The sequence below is a fragment of the Cervus canadensis genome, chromosome 24 (genome assembly GCF_019320065.1).
Source record: "Cervus canadensis isolate Bull #8, Minnesota chromosome 24, ASM1932006v1, whole genome shotgun sequence".
NCBI classification, from domain to species: Eukaryota; Metazoa; Chordata; class Mammalia; order Artiodactyla; family Cervidae; genus Cervus; species Cervus canadensis.
The window spans coordinates 2612646-2630109 of NC_057409.1; the positions used below are offsets into that span (position 1 = coordinate 2612646).

The 17464-nt window shown below is 44.3% G+C and overlaps 1 protein-coding gene across 8 annotated transcripts in view; it reads right to left on the reverse strand.

Moving 5' to 3' along the window:
- UBR4 (ubiquitin protein ligase E3 component n-recognin 4) overlaps positions 1 to 17464 on the reverse strand; it is a 130646-nt gene that overhangs the window by 94766 nt on the left and 18416 nt on the right. For all 8 annotated transcript variants that reach the window (XM_043445860.1, XM_043445861.1, XM_043445856.1 and 5 more), the window contains exons 12-25: positions 16132 to 16231; positions 15866 to 16003; positions 15080 to 15197; positions 14095 to 14282; positions 12746 to 12905; positions 12542 to 12627; positions 6605 to 6774; positions 5051 to 5333; positions 4278 to 4413; positions 3287 to 3366; positions 2661 to 2789; positions 1715 to 1897; positions 1458 to 1580; positions 1135 to 1364 (exon numbers count right to left, since the gene is read on the reverse strand). In XM_043445860.1, coding sequence (XP_043301795.1) covers positions 1135 to 1364; positions 1458 to 1580; positions 1715 to 1897; positions 2661 to 2789; positions 3287 to 3366; positions 4278 to 4413; positions 5051 to 5333; positions 6605 to 6774; positions 12542 to 12627; positions 12746 to 12905; positions 14095 to 14282; positions 15080 to 15197; positions 15866 to 16003; positions 16132 to 16231 — 2124 coding nt within the window. The remainder of the gene's footprint in view (positions 1 to 1134; positions 1365 to 1457; positions 1581 to 1714; positions 1898 to 2660; positions 2790 to 3286; positions 3367 to 4277; positions 4414 to 5050; positions 5334 to 6604; positions 6775 to 12541; positions 12628 to 12745; positions 12906 to 14094; positions 14283 to 15079; positions 15198 to 15865; positions 16004 to 16131; positions 16232 to 17464) is intronic.

Here is a 17464-nt window from a genome sequence, read left to right on the forward strand (position 1 = left end):
GAGAAGCATTATTTTTTCTTTAAAAAAAAAAAAAAAACACTTCCCAAACTTATCTGCCCAGGAACGTGCATTATCAGCGATGGGCCAGATTAGAACCTAGACACTCTCAAAGGGCAGTGACTCATCAGCTTTGCTAACTGCTGTACCCCCAGAACCTAAAAAAGTAAGTAGCACATAGCAAGCATTCATCGTTGTTACTCAAGTCTATTGCTCATATCCATCCAAAAATTTTGCCTCAAGCAACAGTCTACTGCAAGGCATTCACACTAAAAGACATGCTAAGTTTTACAATGATCCAAGTGCCTTTCAGCAACAACGTCCCATAAAATAGGAAGTGAAGAGTGAAATGCTACAGGGACCAGAAAAAGTAAGTGAGCGTAAAGGGGCCATGTGAGAACGGCCAAGGAGAAGCAGCCAGTCCTTAGCAGCGGTTTGCTGTTGCATGGGAAGACAGGCGCAGTTTTGCCAGTTCTTCCAATGGAAGAAAAGCCAGACATCTTGTGAATGGTGAATAAACTCCCACTTTTTATACACTGAAAATGAATTCTAAAATATTTTAACACTATGCAAAATAAAGGAAGTCTACAGGGTGTGCAATTTGCAATGTTTATTATAAAAAGGACTGGGTTTCAAAATACTAACTCATTAAAAAAAGGTTTTTCTCAGGATTTCAAAGTCCCTGGTGGTCTAGTGGTTAAGAATCTGCCCCGCAACGCAAGAGAGGAGGGTTTGCTTCCCAGTCGGGGAACTGAGACCCCACGTGGCAAAGGGCAACTAAGCCCCGTACCACAACCAGAGAGCCTGCACGCTGCCAGTAATGAGCCCGTGGGCTCCGGAGCCCGCATGGTGCAAGAGAAGACCCCCGTGACACAAGGATGACCCCAAGGGCTGCAATAAGACCCGACCCAGTCAAACAGATGAGTAAGTAAGAAAATGTCTTCTCTACCTATGTACCGTGAAGTTTAAACAGCTTCACCTCAGTGAATAAGAGAAAAGATAGTGTCTGGAAAATCTGCATTACCTCTCTTTGCACCCTACAAGAAAAACGCTAGAAAATATTTAAACAGGAAAGTAAACCACCCAAGCATTTACAGTCCCCATCTCCGACGTCTCTGGGCAGGCGGCCCGCCCCACCTGGTGAAGGAGGCGTAGGTGTCAATGAGCTGCAGCGTGGCGGGGAGCAGGTTCTTGGTGACCTCAGCGGACTTCTGCGGGTCGGTCTCAGCGGCCATCTTGGAGAAGTGCTCGTCCAGGGAGACCTGGACCTTGGAGACAGCAGCGTCCAGGGTGTAGATGGACTGCAGGCTGGGAATTTCATGCAGCTGCAAGATGGTGGTACAGTCGATGCTACAGAAGGACGAGATCTTTAAAAGATACCCAAGATCTTAGTTAGTTGTGGCAAAAAAACCCTGCAGCATAAGTCAAGTTCTGTCACTGTGGACCCCAAACTCACATACCTGTCGGGCAAAGTACTCCTCTACAATGTCAACGTCATATTTCACAGAGCTGCACTTGCTGGATGCCAGTTCTAGGAGAGAACCAGCATGTTCAGCCTTCATTCCCTGTTTGATAAGGTGGTCCTATTTACAGCAAGAGAAAAGTGTTCAGGAGAGCAAAATAGGCAGGGTCTAAGGCTTCCCTCAGCCTTAAATTTAAAGTTCCCCGCATTGGAGCCCGCGGGCTGACCGCCCCACAGCAGCGGGCTCAGCAGTACCTTTATCCAGCTGACGTAGGAGCTGATCCGGAGGCGGGACGACCATCGCAGAGTGTGTAGGATGTCACATTCACTCATCTCTGGCGAGTTCATGGCCAACTGGTTCATGTAAGTTTTCGATGGTGGCAAAATGCCCAGGATCCTCCACAGTATCAAGAAGTAATATTGAAGGGCACAGGCTTCCTACAAGAAGCAAAAACAGCAGTCTCAGAGGTAGGAGCTTTTGGTACTGCCTCAAAATCTCCCATGGAGATCCCATGGACGGAGGAGCCTGGTAGGCTACAGTCCATGGGGTTGCAAAGATGTGGACACGATAAACAACTTCACTTTCTTTCACTTTCAAGATCTTCCTAACAATAAAAACTGATCCAAATATCAATACAATTTTTAAAGCAGAACAGGGTGCAGTCCCAATTTTCAACTGAGATTTGGCTCTTAAAGTCAGCTCACTGGGTCTTCCCAGAGAATACACACCCAAAGCAGAAAATGGTAAAAACACACCTTTTATATACATATAAAATCTGTCCCACATTCTGTACATTTCACAGGCCAAGAAAGCAATTCTGAGTCCCTGGCTCCCCAGTAATTTACCAAGTGACTGAAAGAGAGCAAGACACTGCCTTCAGCAGGCCTGCAATCAGCAGGCCCTTTCTGTGGCCTTAACTGCTGTTACGAATTCTACAGGTACGAGACACATTCACGGGGCCACAGAAACAGCTCAAGTGTGTGGCTTCCAGTATCATACATCAACCAGCACTCAGGAGATACATCAGGATAAGAACTGAGGTGACCCTTCCTCTCAAAGTCACATTCCTCTCAATGTTAACCAAAAGGAAAAGTCAAAAAAGCTGACTAGATCCCAGAAGGAAATTCCTGGTAGACTGCTCCCCAATAACCAGACACATGCCCAACTCTTCATAATTAGCCCAGGTTGCCAGGGTCTTACCAGGGCTGTTACATTCTTGTTTTCCTTCCTCCTGACTGTGTCAAGCTGGGACCCAGCTGCCAGCAGAGACGTCAGTGCAGCGTACAGCTCATCATACTTGACGAGCTTGGAGAAGAGGACATCGCAGGCCTAATATCAAGAAAAACAGACAATCGTTTTCTCTTATTTTGTGAAATATTTTTTCCTACTACCCATATACTACCACTTAACCTCAGGATTGACAAAACAGCTCATTCCAAATAGTTATTAATGTCTCACTGCAGCAAGATCCCCCTCACAGACCAACTCAGCTTATGGATTATATTCTGAGCACACAAGTGCAGGCATTAGAGTGAAACAACTATTTTGTACATTAAACTAGCTGCCTGTGAAAACACTAACACAGACAGTTTTTAGAAAGAATCTGTCAGAGGTGTCAATTGCTGGGAAGGACATCCCCTACCAGCAAATTGCAGCCCATAAAATAAATCTCAAAATAACATTTTCCTCTTAGAATAAACTCAAATCCCAACACAGACTAAATTCACTCCTTAGAAAGTTACATCATTCCTTTTCCTCTTGATAGCCTGATTTTGGTGGAGACCACCTAACCCACATGCAAAATGGGATTTTTAAATTCCAGGTACCACAGAATCAAGTCGGTTCAAATCATCCTCTGAGGCTTCTGGGGACAGGACACAGTAGAATCTGGGTTGCGGGACGGCATCTGAAAAGCAATGTGCTTACTGAAAGAACGGGTCCACTCTCAAGTCGAACATGTGTGAAACGTAAGAAGACACTTTGGACCACGGTTTCCCAAGCTCGGCACGACCCACTGACACTCTGGGCCAGGTGACTCTCTGCTGAGGGAACTGCCCTCTGCACGATACAATGCCGAGCACCATCCCGGCTCCCGTCCCCCGACGGCCAGCAGCGGCCTCCCAGCTGTGACAACCACATATGTCTCCGGACACAGCCCCGGGGTCCCTGTCGGGGTGCGGAGCACAATCACCCCCAGTTGACAACTTCTGTTCCAGGAGTTAACTTCTATTCTATGATCATCACGTGAATCAACAAAACTGTATCACGATTCTGGCAGTCTTAAATGCTGTCTCCCCCACTTCAAAGGGACCAACTACTAAGAGATCCCAATGATAATAAACTCACATGAGGGCTTGATGAACATGTCCACCAAATACACTTTATATTTAACAATCCTCAGATGAAAGCAAATACACGCAATGCACACAGGAGGCACCTTATCAAGAGTATGGACCACTGCCATATGAGAAACACTGGGGAGAATACCACCTCTCCCACTGTCTGAAGACCATGACCCAAGAAATCAGCCTCTCGGTGAGAACCACGTCCCTAAGAGAAATTTAAATTCAATCACCGAGTGGTAAGAATGTATATACTGCACCCTAGGGCCAGAGGATTCCAACTCCGCACCTCTCAGATTTTTTTCCTTTTAAATAAACATGGGATATGTGAGGGTCTGTTTCCGCCAAGAGTTTTGAATCCATAGGTATCTGAGACTACACCAATGATCGAAGGTTCTCAGGGATGCCCCAAGCTCCAAATTCCGCCCCTCCCGTGAGAATGAGGAAGTTTCTTATCGACAGTCTTCTTTCTGACCTGATGAAAAATGCTTAGACCAGTTTTCTTCTACTTCTTTGAACCCATGATAGAGAGGGGTGGTCGTCCGGCGGCTGCTGCTGTCCTGGGATCCACTTGCCCACCCAAAAGGAGGACTAAGCAGGTTATGCTGCACCTTTTAAAACACAAAGATTCAAATTAAGAAAGAGACACAGTCACCATTCTGCTTCTCACTCCAGGCATGATATCAGATTGATACAGCAAAGTCTGGGAAACTTAACCAAAATAAAATTTTAGGCTTTTCTGTGACTTCTTTTAGGAAGCATCTTTTTGCCAGAGTATAGAGGGAACAGTGTGTAATGAAGCGCATCAGAAACTCTGATCCAACAACCCTTAAACGGCCCTCCCATTCTCATTCTGGTTCCCTGGAGCAGAGCAATTCACCAATCCATAAAACGCACTGCTCAGCCATCGTTCAACTGCTAGTAAACTAACTGAGGCCTGACACTCACAGCACTGCGCGCAACACACGTTAAGCAGGGCAGTTCAAAGGACACCTGTGAACAGAACCTATGATCTAATTTCAGCAAACACATCGAATGAAATAAATTCAAACGGATCGCTTCTGGCTAAACATAAAGTGTGGGCACAGAGACAAAGTCCCGGGGTCTTCCTAAGGGCACTTAAACACACCACAACAGACACCTAAAACCTCAAGTGAACAGGTCACTTTGGTTTGGGACATGGTAATTTGAGAATAACAATGTTCTCAGGAATAGCTGTAAAGTAAAAAAGAACGTGTTCCTCTGTACCTGCTCAAACAGATACACGGGGGCTTTGGAGTACTGATGAAGCAGATAATCAAAGATCAAAAGCAGGCGAGCCAGGATGAGAGGCACAGAGCGCATCTGGGCATCCATGCTGGCACTCAGCTCCTGGATGATCTGCACAAACAGCGTCAGGATGTCCCGCCGGCCTTTCTCAGAGAAGTTGTGGAAGATGAGGAGCAGCAGCTGCAAGTGTTCCACGTTCAAATCTTCCGTCTCAGCAGGCACCACCCCTTGCAGGGCATTCTGCTTCATGGTCGACAAAAACCTACCACAGAGGAGAGGAGAGCATGTCTGGAGGGGAAAGTCAGAGCATCCCCCAAGAGTTAACAGTGTGCAGCGCCAGAAAAGGCAGATTTCTTAAACCCAGGCATGAAGAGAACACATTAAGGAAGACAAGAGCTATATGTAATGAGAAGATAAAAATTAAATCTTGGCTACAAAAAAGCTAGATGTGGCCACAAAAGCATTTTCAACAGCCCTTCAGCAACATTAACTGTGGCCATAGCAGTGTTAACTCCCACACTGCCATTTCTGACAATGAAAAAGAACTACAAGTTCTCTAAAAGGTGGTTTTTTTTCTTTAATTAATAAACCTGGGTAGATAGAAACAATTCAACTACTTTTTCTCTATAATCTGACTCTACAGTTTCTCATTTTGAGAATTCATACTACAGGTTAAAAATCACAACATGGTAATAGTTGAAAATAACTCAATGCACTAAAAAGCAATACAAAATTTACACTATTTAGAGAACTTGTGAGAAAACCTTTCATGCAAAAAAGGAATGAATGTAGCCAACTATTTCCATGGCCTTTGGCTATCAGGGAAGAGATTTGTGTTTTAATTAATAAGGGTTTCCCTCACCACCACCCCTATCCTCCACCTTCCGGCCTTTTCGCAAGATTCCACCAGGAAAAATACAGTGCACGTCTGGCATTCAAGGGGGTTTATAATTTCTCAAATCCAGCAGCAGAGCTATTTGATCATGGAATGGGAAAGAGGAAAACAAAGCCTTTTAGGAAAACTAACTGCTTTGAAGACTCCCAACCATGTAAACAAAAATGGCAAATATAGGTCCATCTAAAGAGGATTTAGATGATTAATCTGAGCTTCCCCCAAGTAAAAATATTCTTTAAAAGTTGTCCAAAAAAGACTGCAAGTCACTCTAAGTGGTTTTGTGTAGAAAGCAAAATAACCAAAGACAGAGTTGGCTTCCCTGTTCCCTCTCTTTCAAAAAAACCAGGTCAGGATAAAATTGGTTATGTTCCGGATTCAGGTTCCCTCTGATACTTGCAATCAAATCCTCCATGTGCTAAAGGAAGATTCTGTTTCCAGACCCTAGTTTATGTACATCTGTTTTTTAAACAGCCCCCCAGCTCCTCCCAAATCCCCCCATCAGAGACACACTCCTCCCCCCTTGCCCCTTTAGGCCTATCATCAGACTACCATCTCAGGGCCACAGAGGAACTACAAATCAGTCAAACAAGTTTCAAAAGGCAGCCTTCTCCTTGGGGCTTCTGTGGGAGTTACCTTACCTGTCCCAGACTTTGAGGCACTCAGGGACGTCAGGGTCACCCTGGGCGCTGGCTCTATGTTGCCAGATGAGCAGGAGACGCGCGAGCAGAGAGAGGCTTTGAGGGTGAACATACAAGGGCCACGGGCCCTCAGAGCCAGGGGCGACTCCCAGCTGCTGCAGCAGTGCGCTCTAGCATGGAAGACACAAGAGGCTGTCAGGGAGGGCAGGGAAGGGGGCTACCACTGCACGCTGTAGCAACGGCAGTTAACGAGTGTCAGAAATCAGGTCCCCAAAAAGGACGTGTGCCTGGAGACGGCAGAATCGGGGTCAGTTTCAACGGACACTGTGTCTTTGAAAGAAAACTTCAACTGTAATAGCTAAGTTTTTCCTTCAAGTCTGTTATGGACCACAAATAACACTCCAAAGGGGGAGCTGCCACAACTGAGAGGGCCAACAACTTGTATTAACAGCATTAGCAGAGAAATCTTGCCTCCGAGATGTCACGGCATCTAGAATTGATCAGGGCCGTTGTCTCTGCCTCCAGTTGCAGCACATCTTTTAAATGAGCTTTACTTTCAGCTCAGTCATCTAAGCTGCTATTTATCTCCTCAAACACACACACAAGCTGAGCAGGATGCCAACGGAAAAACCAGACAAAACCCTGCTTTCTCATTTGGCTTTAGAAAACACAAATCATGGTTACCTCAGGACACAGGATAAATTCTGAAGTCTGCCAAACTAAATTATACTCTTGTAAAAAACATCCGAGAGGACCCTATTCCTCGAAAATGTTCAAAAAGTCATGGATGTCGAGCGCAGTGCCGATGTATTTGGGGGCTGCTCGGGGTAAGAGCTGTATGGAGACCGTGACACTAGACGCTGAGCTGTAACGTCAGGCGGGGTGTGCTCCACTGCACCGATGAGGGGCAGAGCTCAGGCTGGCTCAGGAGCATGACCAGGGCCACAAGATCACCAAGGGACAAGCCAAGTGTCTCTCTAAAACCCACATTCTTAATCATTACACTCAGCAAAGGCATGATGACTAACTTCTCCATTCCTGACTCAAGAAAACAAATCAAAAAATAAGCAAACATGTCTGATCTATTGCAAAAGTCTTAACTGGAACACTACTGGTAATAAAAAATCAAATCAAATCAAGGCACATGCAGTCGTCATGGTGGCAACCACAAAGACCAAGTAAACATAAAGACACACTCTATACGTTATGTCACCACAGACATAAAACCATGAAGTCTGAAAAGCCAGAAGCCGAGGGACACATCGATGCTGATAACAACTGTAAAGCCATGCCCCTATGTGGACTGCAACAAAAGGAAGCAGGATTCGGCGAGAGGATCACAGCTGCCGTCTGTTCTCTGCTGTTTACCACCTCTAAGTGAGCTTGTCTGTCAGATGGCTTAGGCCTCAGAGCCGTAACAAACGAGCCAACACCCCTCAGCAACTGGCTCTCCTCACCCCTCACACTCTGACTTCCTAAGGAGCAAGTCTGAGTCACAACAGAGCGAAGCCCGGCCCAACGCACCCCTGGACGCCCTCCGAGCAGCCTTCCTCGCTGCCCCTCTGCGCCAGCAGTCCTGAGGCTAGCCTCAGCCTTCATCGCTCCTGCTGTCCTCGACCCATCTCCGTGAATCTCATCACTGCAACAGCGGCCTCTCAGTGGGCAATTCCCAAACCTGTAGTATCAGTCTTAATGTTTTAACTCCTAAATTTCAGACTCACATTTCCAACTATTTTCCAAGACATCTTCATCCCTCTGGCACCTCAAAATTTCACTATTTAAAGAGGTGTGTTTTTTTTTTTTTTCTCAAAAGCAGTAATGGTGACTATTTTATTCAAATTTAAAACACTGATAATACAGTTTTTCTCATTTGATTGAAAGGGCTACAGAATTTAATATACTGATAAAGGAAAAAATACAATCACATAGACAATGCCTCTGCTAGCTGTCTCCAGCTTACTCCTTTGGTAAAGGAGAGCTTCACCTTCACCTATTCAATTTCCTTGACTGCAAGCAACTCCAAGGCTGGCCTACTGCAAGGACCTAAAAGTCATATTGGAGACCTGACATTGACTCATTTTTAAAAACAGAAAATGGCAAATTGTGCCTCCTGTACCTAAAGAACCCAAAGGATCATTCTGAGTAATTGTAACTAAGTACGTGACCCATGAGCATGTAAGATGGTGCAGTCACTGTGGGAAACAGTATGGAGATTTCCCAAGAAACTAAAAGTAGAATTATGATCCAGCAATCCCACTCTTGGACATATACCCAGACAAAATATAATTCAAAAAGATATATACACCCCTAGGTTCACAGCAGCACTATTCACAACAGTAAGACATGGAAACAAGCTAAACGCGCACCAACAGACAGCTAGAAGAGGAACAGTGCCCATACACAATGGAGCACTACTCAGCCCTAAGGAAGGACGGAAGAATGCCATCTGCAGCAACATGGACGCAACTAGAGATGATCATACTAAGTGAGACACGTCAGAAAGAGGAACCAATACCCTAGATACCACTTTCATGTAGAATCCAAAATATGACAAAAAAGAACCTGTCTACGAAGCAGAAACAGAATCATGGAAACAGAAGACAGGCTGGTGGCTGCCAAGGCAGAGAGGGCTAGAGGAGGGGTGGAGTGAGAGGCTGGGGTTATTAGCAGATGCAAGCTTTAATATACAGGATGGACAGACAAGGTCCTACTGTCTAGAACAGGAAACTACACTCAATATCCTATGACAAACTATAATGGAAAAGAATATACTAAAAATGAATGTACACGAAGAACTGAATCACTTTGCTATACAGCAGTAGTTAACACAACACTGTAAATCAACTACCCTTCCATAAAATAATGTTTAATAGAAATCTGAAAAAACAAGTGACGCATGAGTAAATACAATCTGAGTCGACGTAAACCCAGAAGAACGAGCCACTGAGTCCTCAATATCACTGCTTTTACCCCCAAACCAACTCTTTTTCCTGATTTCCCTATTTCTATTAAGACAAGAGCATCCTGCTGGTCTCATTTGGGTTTTAAATTTGGGCAGTACCTTAGATTCCCAAACTCTCCTTGTCTTTCACCTCATTCAAATAATTTCCCATGATTTCTAAACTAGGTCCTTTATCCACCCTATCTCCCCTTTCTCATGAAGCCACACTAACTCAAGTCATCTTTATTTCTTCAGTTCCTGTAACAGTACCTGAAACATAGATAACTTTCAGTGAATACTTATAAATGAACCTAGATCACCATAGTAACAGTATTATTCAGTTATGATAATTTTACATGCAATATTAAATATAGTATTAAACAATAACAGTAACAATACCTTTTATTAACATCCCTTACAAGACACTGTGTATCTGGCAACTTAAATCAGGCATCTTGGGTAAGACAACTTTGCACATTATTCCAAAGAAATAATATCCAAGGTAGGGGGACTCAACAGCAGACAGATTACAGTGACTACCCTTCAAAGCAGTGAAATATGGGGAAACAGTTTACAGTTCCATACCTGGAGATGGAATGAAAAACAGAGATCTGAGGGCTTCCGCTGCAGTGTCAGCAGCTATGGGCAGCTATGGGCAGCCCAGCTGCACATCCACACAAGGTCTGTAATTATTTTTAAAATGCTAAGAGAGCAATATCATCACAGGAGTCTTAAGAATCCCTATTCTCTAAAGAAAAATATTTCTTCCCCATTATTTAGACAAGTTTAGCCAAGAAAAGTGCAAATCTTTGACCTTTGAAACCTCTCTTGATAAACTCAGATCTGGGCAAGGAGCTGATAATTTTGGCAGGAAACCCTGACCCTTCACTCTTGAGAAGTTATTGCAGGCAATATCATAACTGAAGCATTTTCTGCTTTTCACCTTAGACAGGTCAATAGCTTTTCTACTCTATTTATTCATATAGTCTCTTTCCTGCTAAAAAAAAAAATTTTCCCATGTACCAGTAGGTAAGCATAAACAGCTTTTATAATTACCTTTTTAAACAACAAAAAAAAAGAAATGCTTCAGGATTTCTCAAATAGCTTGGGATTGTGAAAATTTTTTTTTTTTTTGCCACACCATGCGGCATCTTAGTTCTCCAACCAGGGAACCCATGCCCCCTGCAGGGCAAGCTCGGAGTCCTAACCACTGGTCCACCGGGGAATTCCCTGTGAGAATCAATTTTTTAATTTCATGAAATAGGTTCCTGGATTTTGCCCCTTTGGGGGCAAGTACAAGTCCTTGAATTGTGTTTTGATTCTGAGAAACCACTGAAATAATCTTAAGAGTAACAAAAATATTTTCATTAACAATCTTAGAGCTAATTATTGGAGATCTACCAAATTAAATTCTACTGGGGATGGTTGGGGAGGGTTGGGGGTGAATATTGGGGGGGGGGGTCGTCACATTAACTAAGAATCTGAATTTTTAGCAGATTCCCCAGGAATCCTATGCACACTAAAGACTGAGAAACACTAACTTTAACTATGTTAATAAAATTATCATCAGGATCTGACATTGCCAAATCTTGGGAGAGAATGTGAATCCCCATATCTCTGGCACACTACTATGAGAGCAAACCTTGGTGCCACAACAGAGAGCACTTCGGCGTCATCTGCTCAAGGTCAGGGACGCTATAACCTGCCAATCCTACATCAACTTCTATTCCCAGGAGACTCACTTGCGACAGGGGACACATGGGGACATGCACGAGAGCACAGCAGGACACCCGGCGGCCCAGTGGTTAGGGATGCTCCTGCCAATGCAGGGGGCGTGGCTTCAACCCCTGGCCCAGGAAGATCCCACGCGCGGCAGAGCAACCAAGCCCAGGCACGGACAGCCCTTGCTCCACAACCGGAGAGGCGATGGCAATGAGCAGCCCCACTCGGCAAGTCAGTGCAGCCAAAATCAATCAACCTTTTTAAAGACAGAGATCATCCAACACCTGGAATAACAATGATATCTGACTGACACAACCCAAATGTTCATCAGTTGGAGGAGAAGGGACGCGAATAAACTGGTACAGTCACAAACACAATGAAATACATATAGCAGTCAAAACAAAAACTACAGAAATGCGCAGCAGTAGAGATGAATTCTGATAATAAAGTACCAAATAATGTTAAGTGGAAAATGCCTACAAAATTGAACAGAACATGATGTCATTGCTAAAAGCAATCAAATAATTTTAAATTTTAAAATATTCCTTGAATACAAATGCACATACATAGATGAAACTAATGAAATGAGGAATTTAAGATTCAGGATTCCAGGTATCAGCTACTTCAGTGAGTCAAGAAAGCTATAAGGTTTAGAAGTCCACAAACAAGATCCTAGACTTTATTTCAGTGGTGGGTTGTCTATGGGAGCACATCATGGACCCTTGAGTCCATCCTTGTTCACCTCCTTGATGATACTGGCCAATATGGCCATACAGTGCTCTGAAAGGGATACACTTAGATAGTTTCAGACAAAACCATGCCGACAGTTCAGCATGGAAGAGGTGATAAAGTTTAAAATGTTGGAAGCCAGGCCTAAGAACTAAAAGAACATCCACCTCCTATAATGTGACTGATTCTTTTAAGACAAGCATTTTAATTTATATTTCTCAGATTACTAATGACGCTTAACATTTCCTACATTTCTTGGCCATTTATTATTTTTTAATAAAACGTCTTCTTGTCTATTTACTTTTATACTAGGATAGTTATCAGGAGTGGGTTTTGTAGCTTTTCCTTTTCTTTAAACTTACTGAGTTGGGGATAAAAGACACATTTTCTTGAAATGATGTTAATTAAGGCAGAGGGACATCCTAGCGTAGTCTCTCAACACTCTTTCCAGGAATGGGATCCCAGGACAAACTGCTCCTTAGCCACAGAAATACTGACAGCAGACACAGAGGGCCCCTGGCCCGAGCGGGGTCGTGCACACACACCTGCAGGTTAGGTGACTGGAGGTCCGAGGTTACCAGGCAGTGGTTGAAGTGATAGAGGGCGGCCGCAAACTCTTCATCTGATGCACCTTGAACACACACGGGGAAACCAATTACCCAAGCACCTACTTGATGCAGGGCCCCACCCTGCCAGCAGCCAACTGCTGCTAGAAAAATATCCGACAGGCACATATCCTGTCTACTGACCCTTGAGCCCATCCTTGTCCACCTCCTTAATGATGCTGGCCAATGTGGCCATATGGTGCTCTGAAAGAGATACACTCAGATAGTTTCGGATAAAATTGTTCCGGGAGTTCAGCATGGAAGAGGTGATGAAGTTCAAAATGTTGGAAGCCAGGCCTAAGAACTAAAAAGAACACATAAAGGTCATACCAGGTTTGTGAGCCCAGACCTCCTACAAACCCTAAATACAAATACAAAGTAAACTATGTCCATAGATCTCATGTAATACACAGAATGACTCAAAGACTCAGATTTTAAATCACTGACAATATGACTAAGTTTAATTATGACAGCCTTTCCCATGTGATTGAACCAATTTTAAAAAATGGCGTACCAACTTAACACAACAGACCTCACGGAGTGCTGCTGTCCGAAGACGGGGGATTTGCAAACAGACTGACTTGATCGCTTTCACTCCGCTAAGGTCCTACTCTTGTCCAGCTCTAAGGTACTACTGACATATTCAATTCTGAAGCCTGTATCATCACTATACACTTGGGAATGCCTGGCTCTTCACTTCTCTATTAAAATTAAGTTGGGGAATTCGCTGATGGTCCAGTGGTGAGGACTACACACTTTTGCTGCCGAGGGCCTGGGCTCCACCCCTGCTCGGGGAGCTGAGACACCATAAGCTGCAGAGCAGTGACCGAAAGAACAGTAAGAATCTAACCAGAGCGAGCTGAACCAACTGCTTTAGATCCACTTCCCTGACTACACTAAGCTATAAAAGCCAAGACTGTATCTGACCTGCTTACTGGTAAAGCTCTGGGAGAGGGACTGACACCCAGTGTGGCACCCACGAGCACCGGCTGAACAGACAGTCGGCAATCAGTTATGGCATGCCGGACGCAGGGGCCGTAGGGGCCGGGCCCCTAACTCCTCACGGCACTCTCAGAGGGGGCACGGTCATTCCCATACTACAGGAGACAAAACAGGCTAGGAGAAATTCAGACTCTTGCCTGAAGTCATACAGTCAGGAAGTGCAGTAGGAGCAGGATTCAATTCACTTCTATCTAATTCTAAACGCTGTTACTGACCCTCAATCAGGGAAACACCATCAAGAGTACAAGAGTTATTTAATGAAATATAATCAATATACTTAAACCCTAAGTAAAAACGTCTTTAAACATTAACGATTCATGCCGATGAATGGCAAAAACCATCACAATATTGTAAAGCAATTATCCTGCAATTAAAATAAATTAATTTTAGAAAATTAACGATTCAACATACAAAATGGTTTTATTCCAATGATCTGCTTTTCACACGCCTTCTCCCCATTTCTTCTTCCCCACTCAGAAATCCACTCTTACCAACTCAGGATCTTTCCGACTGGCCAAAATGTTGCCCTTCTCGCCAGGAGCCTGCTTACTGGGGCTCTTGACTCGAGGGGAGCTTTCCAGTGGAGGGGATGGGGGAGGAGGCGGAGGAGCCACCTTCTCTTTACTGGGGGAGATGGTCTCTTCAAACCACTGCCCCAAGATAGGTTCACTGTCATCATCTAACAGGAAACAGAAAAGTTAACAAAAGTTAACAAAAGTTACACACTTTTTAAATTGTTTCAGTACACCTGCCTTGTAAAAGTGCCTGAGTCAAAAAGAATACAAGGTATCTAAATTATGATGGAGGATACATAGTGGCATAAACTTGTCAAAACTCATACAAACGTATATATGGCATGTATATGAAGTGCTTTATTGTGCATAAATTATACCTCAACAAGACCAATATTTTATTTAAAAGAACCCCAGGAAGGAAATCACTTCACTTTATTTTACTGGCAACAAGCCAAATGTTCTCAAGTGCAAACTTTTACTTGCCTATCAATTCTAAGCCTCCAGATAAGAATCTCACTTTTTGCAATACTATATACATTGTTCCCATAAACCTGAATAGAAAGAATGTGATATGCTTATTTTATTTACTCTCTCTCCAAACCAAGGCAGGAGGGAATGTTACTAGTAACCTGGTCTAATTATCAGTTACTAATAACCTGCTACTAGGAACTAGTAAGCAGGAGGGAGTTTACCACCCGAGCTGGTGGAGAAAGAAACAAAAACAAGTGAGAAGTATCCTGATTGTGGAGGAAAAGAAACGAAAGCAATCTGAGTTTGCTGATGGTGGCGTCAATCACTCAGTCCAACCGCTCCAGTTATTCTTGAGTACCAGGGCACCTTTAAGGGCACATGCGGTCAAGACCCAAGCCGGGCAGGTGAAAGCAGACGGTGAGCAGGAAGTTCCTGGGACGCGTCCTGCTGCGCTCTGGAGTTTACCCCCGGGAGACAGCAGGGTGTCTACCTTGGCTGCTATCCTCCTCCGTGCTGCTGAAATCGTCCTCGTAGTAGGTGTTTGAGTCAGTAGAGGCACTGGCATCACTGCTCATGGAGCCCTTCCTCTGACGCTGCAGGACACAGGCCTGGGAAAACAGCGAGGCTTCTGCAATCAGCGACCCCAAAAATGACGCCATCCCACTTCACCCTTTCACCACATCAACAGTCTTCTCTGCGTCTCTTTTTTCTATATCCAAGAAGCAGTTCTCCTAATAGCTCCCTTTAGGACTCTCATAGCTTTATCCTATAAAACAGGCATCCCCAGCCTCGAGGATCTAAACCCTGATGATCTGAGATGGAGGTGACCTAATTAGAAATAAAATGCACAATAAGTGTAAAGCGCTTGAATCATCCCCAAACTACCACCCCACCCCACCCTCAATACCATCCCTGATCTGTGGAAAAACTGTCTTCCACAAAACTGGACCCTGGTGACAAAAAGTCTGGGGACCACCGCTATAAAAGCACTCCAAAACCAGAACCCTGGGCAAGAACTGAAAAGGCAATGTTTCCAGTGTCCTCTACGTTTTGCTTCATATGCCAACTGTCACAAATTGCCAAGTGCCCACCTGTATCACAATGCTGATAATCAATAACTAATTCAAATGTCTGGAATCAGTAAGAGCTTTTCTCATCTTCAAAACCATTACCACAAACGAGTTTATAAAGATTAAGGCATACACTCTGTCTCATTTGTTTTAAGAAGGATATATAAGAAGACCTTACAGATTATCAGTGGCACGACCCCACCCACCTTTCTGTAGGAAGTTGAGAGCAGTGTCAACAGCAGGTTCGTCAGTGGGACAGAGTCAATCAGCCGCTGAATCCTCTGTATGGAGGTACTCTGGGCCATGATGCTCAGGACTGCAGGGGGACCATCTGCTTCCCAACCCTGAAGGTAAAAAGAGAGTTAAAGTTAGGTCTCAACAGGAAGTAAGCACCTGATCTGATGGCTCGAGCGAACTTAAGACGGAAGAGGAGCCAGCAGCCACTGTGCTGATTCTGAGGACAAGCCCTCACCTTGTGCAGAGCCTCCACTTGCAAGTCTTGAAAGAGAGACGTCAACAGCTTGACGGCATGGTTTGCCAGTATTACCGAGAGTACCCCAAAGCCCTGATGCCTACACAAAGCAAAAGGGAAACACAAACTTTAAGATAACTCACAACAAATTACAATCATGGATTGTGCCATTCTGAGGCCCTTTAGGAATCTACTGACCTTTCCCCAGGGGGTGAAAAAATTGCAAAAACATAGAATTTGCATATAATTTCAGAAGTTCACACTCCCTGAAGCCTACCTACAGACTACCTAGGGATCCTCAGGCTCCTGGACTAGAAGAAACTCTTCCAAATCCATAAAACACTGCAATTTAAACTGTCAATTCAAAGCTACTGGGTCATGTGAAAACCGACATTTAAAAGTCATTCTTTTGGGGACGGCTCTGGTGGTACAGTGGATAAGAATCCACCAGCCAATGCAGGGGACACGGGTTAGACCCCTGGTCCAGGAAGATCCCATATGCCGAGGGGCAACTGAGCCTGTGCCCCACAACTAGTGGGCCTGTGCCCGAGAGCCCGTGCTCTGCAACAAGGGACGCCACCCAATGAGGAGCCCCTGGCTGCCACAGCCGGAGGAAGTCCACGCAGCCAAGCCACGAAGATCCAGCACAGCCAAAAATAAACACATAAATAAATATTTTTTAAAAAGTCATTCTTTTGAGAAGGAAAGGCTAAAAAGCAGCAATTTTTACAAAATATCTGGACAGGAAGACAATAAAAACAAAGGTTTACATTAAATCTGAGTAGAACTTTCTCTTTCTGTCCAAATGACCACATGACATACAGTGAGTATACCTAATATACAAAGAGCTCCCATACATCAGTGAGAAGAAAGGACAAACACCAAGGAAGGCTGGAGCAAATGATACAGGCAGTGTGAAAATGACCACAATCACACCAGCACTCAACGCGATACACGTGAGAGCACTGCAGGAACATCGCTCTCCTCTGAGATCGGCACACAGGGAGACTAAAGACACCCACTGCCAGGGAGGACCGGCAAGGGGCAATTCCATCATACGGACAGCCAGGAGCGCACGGTAGAGAGCCTAGGAAAACATTTCTCATTATTAAATACGTGTACTCTTTGTCCGAACAATTATACTTCTAGAGATTGACCCTAAGGGGATAACTAAACAAGTTCACAGAGATTTGTTTTAGAAGGATTATCAAAGTACACTTTATCAAAACAAGAAATTTGGAACAACCTAAGTAAGTGTTCAAAAAGTTAATCGGTTAACTACGATACATTGATATAGTGGAATACCATCTGTCATTAAAAACATAGAATCTAC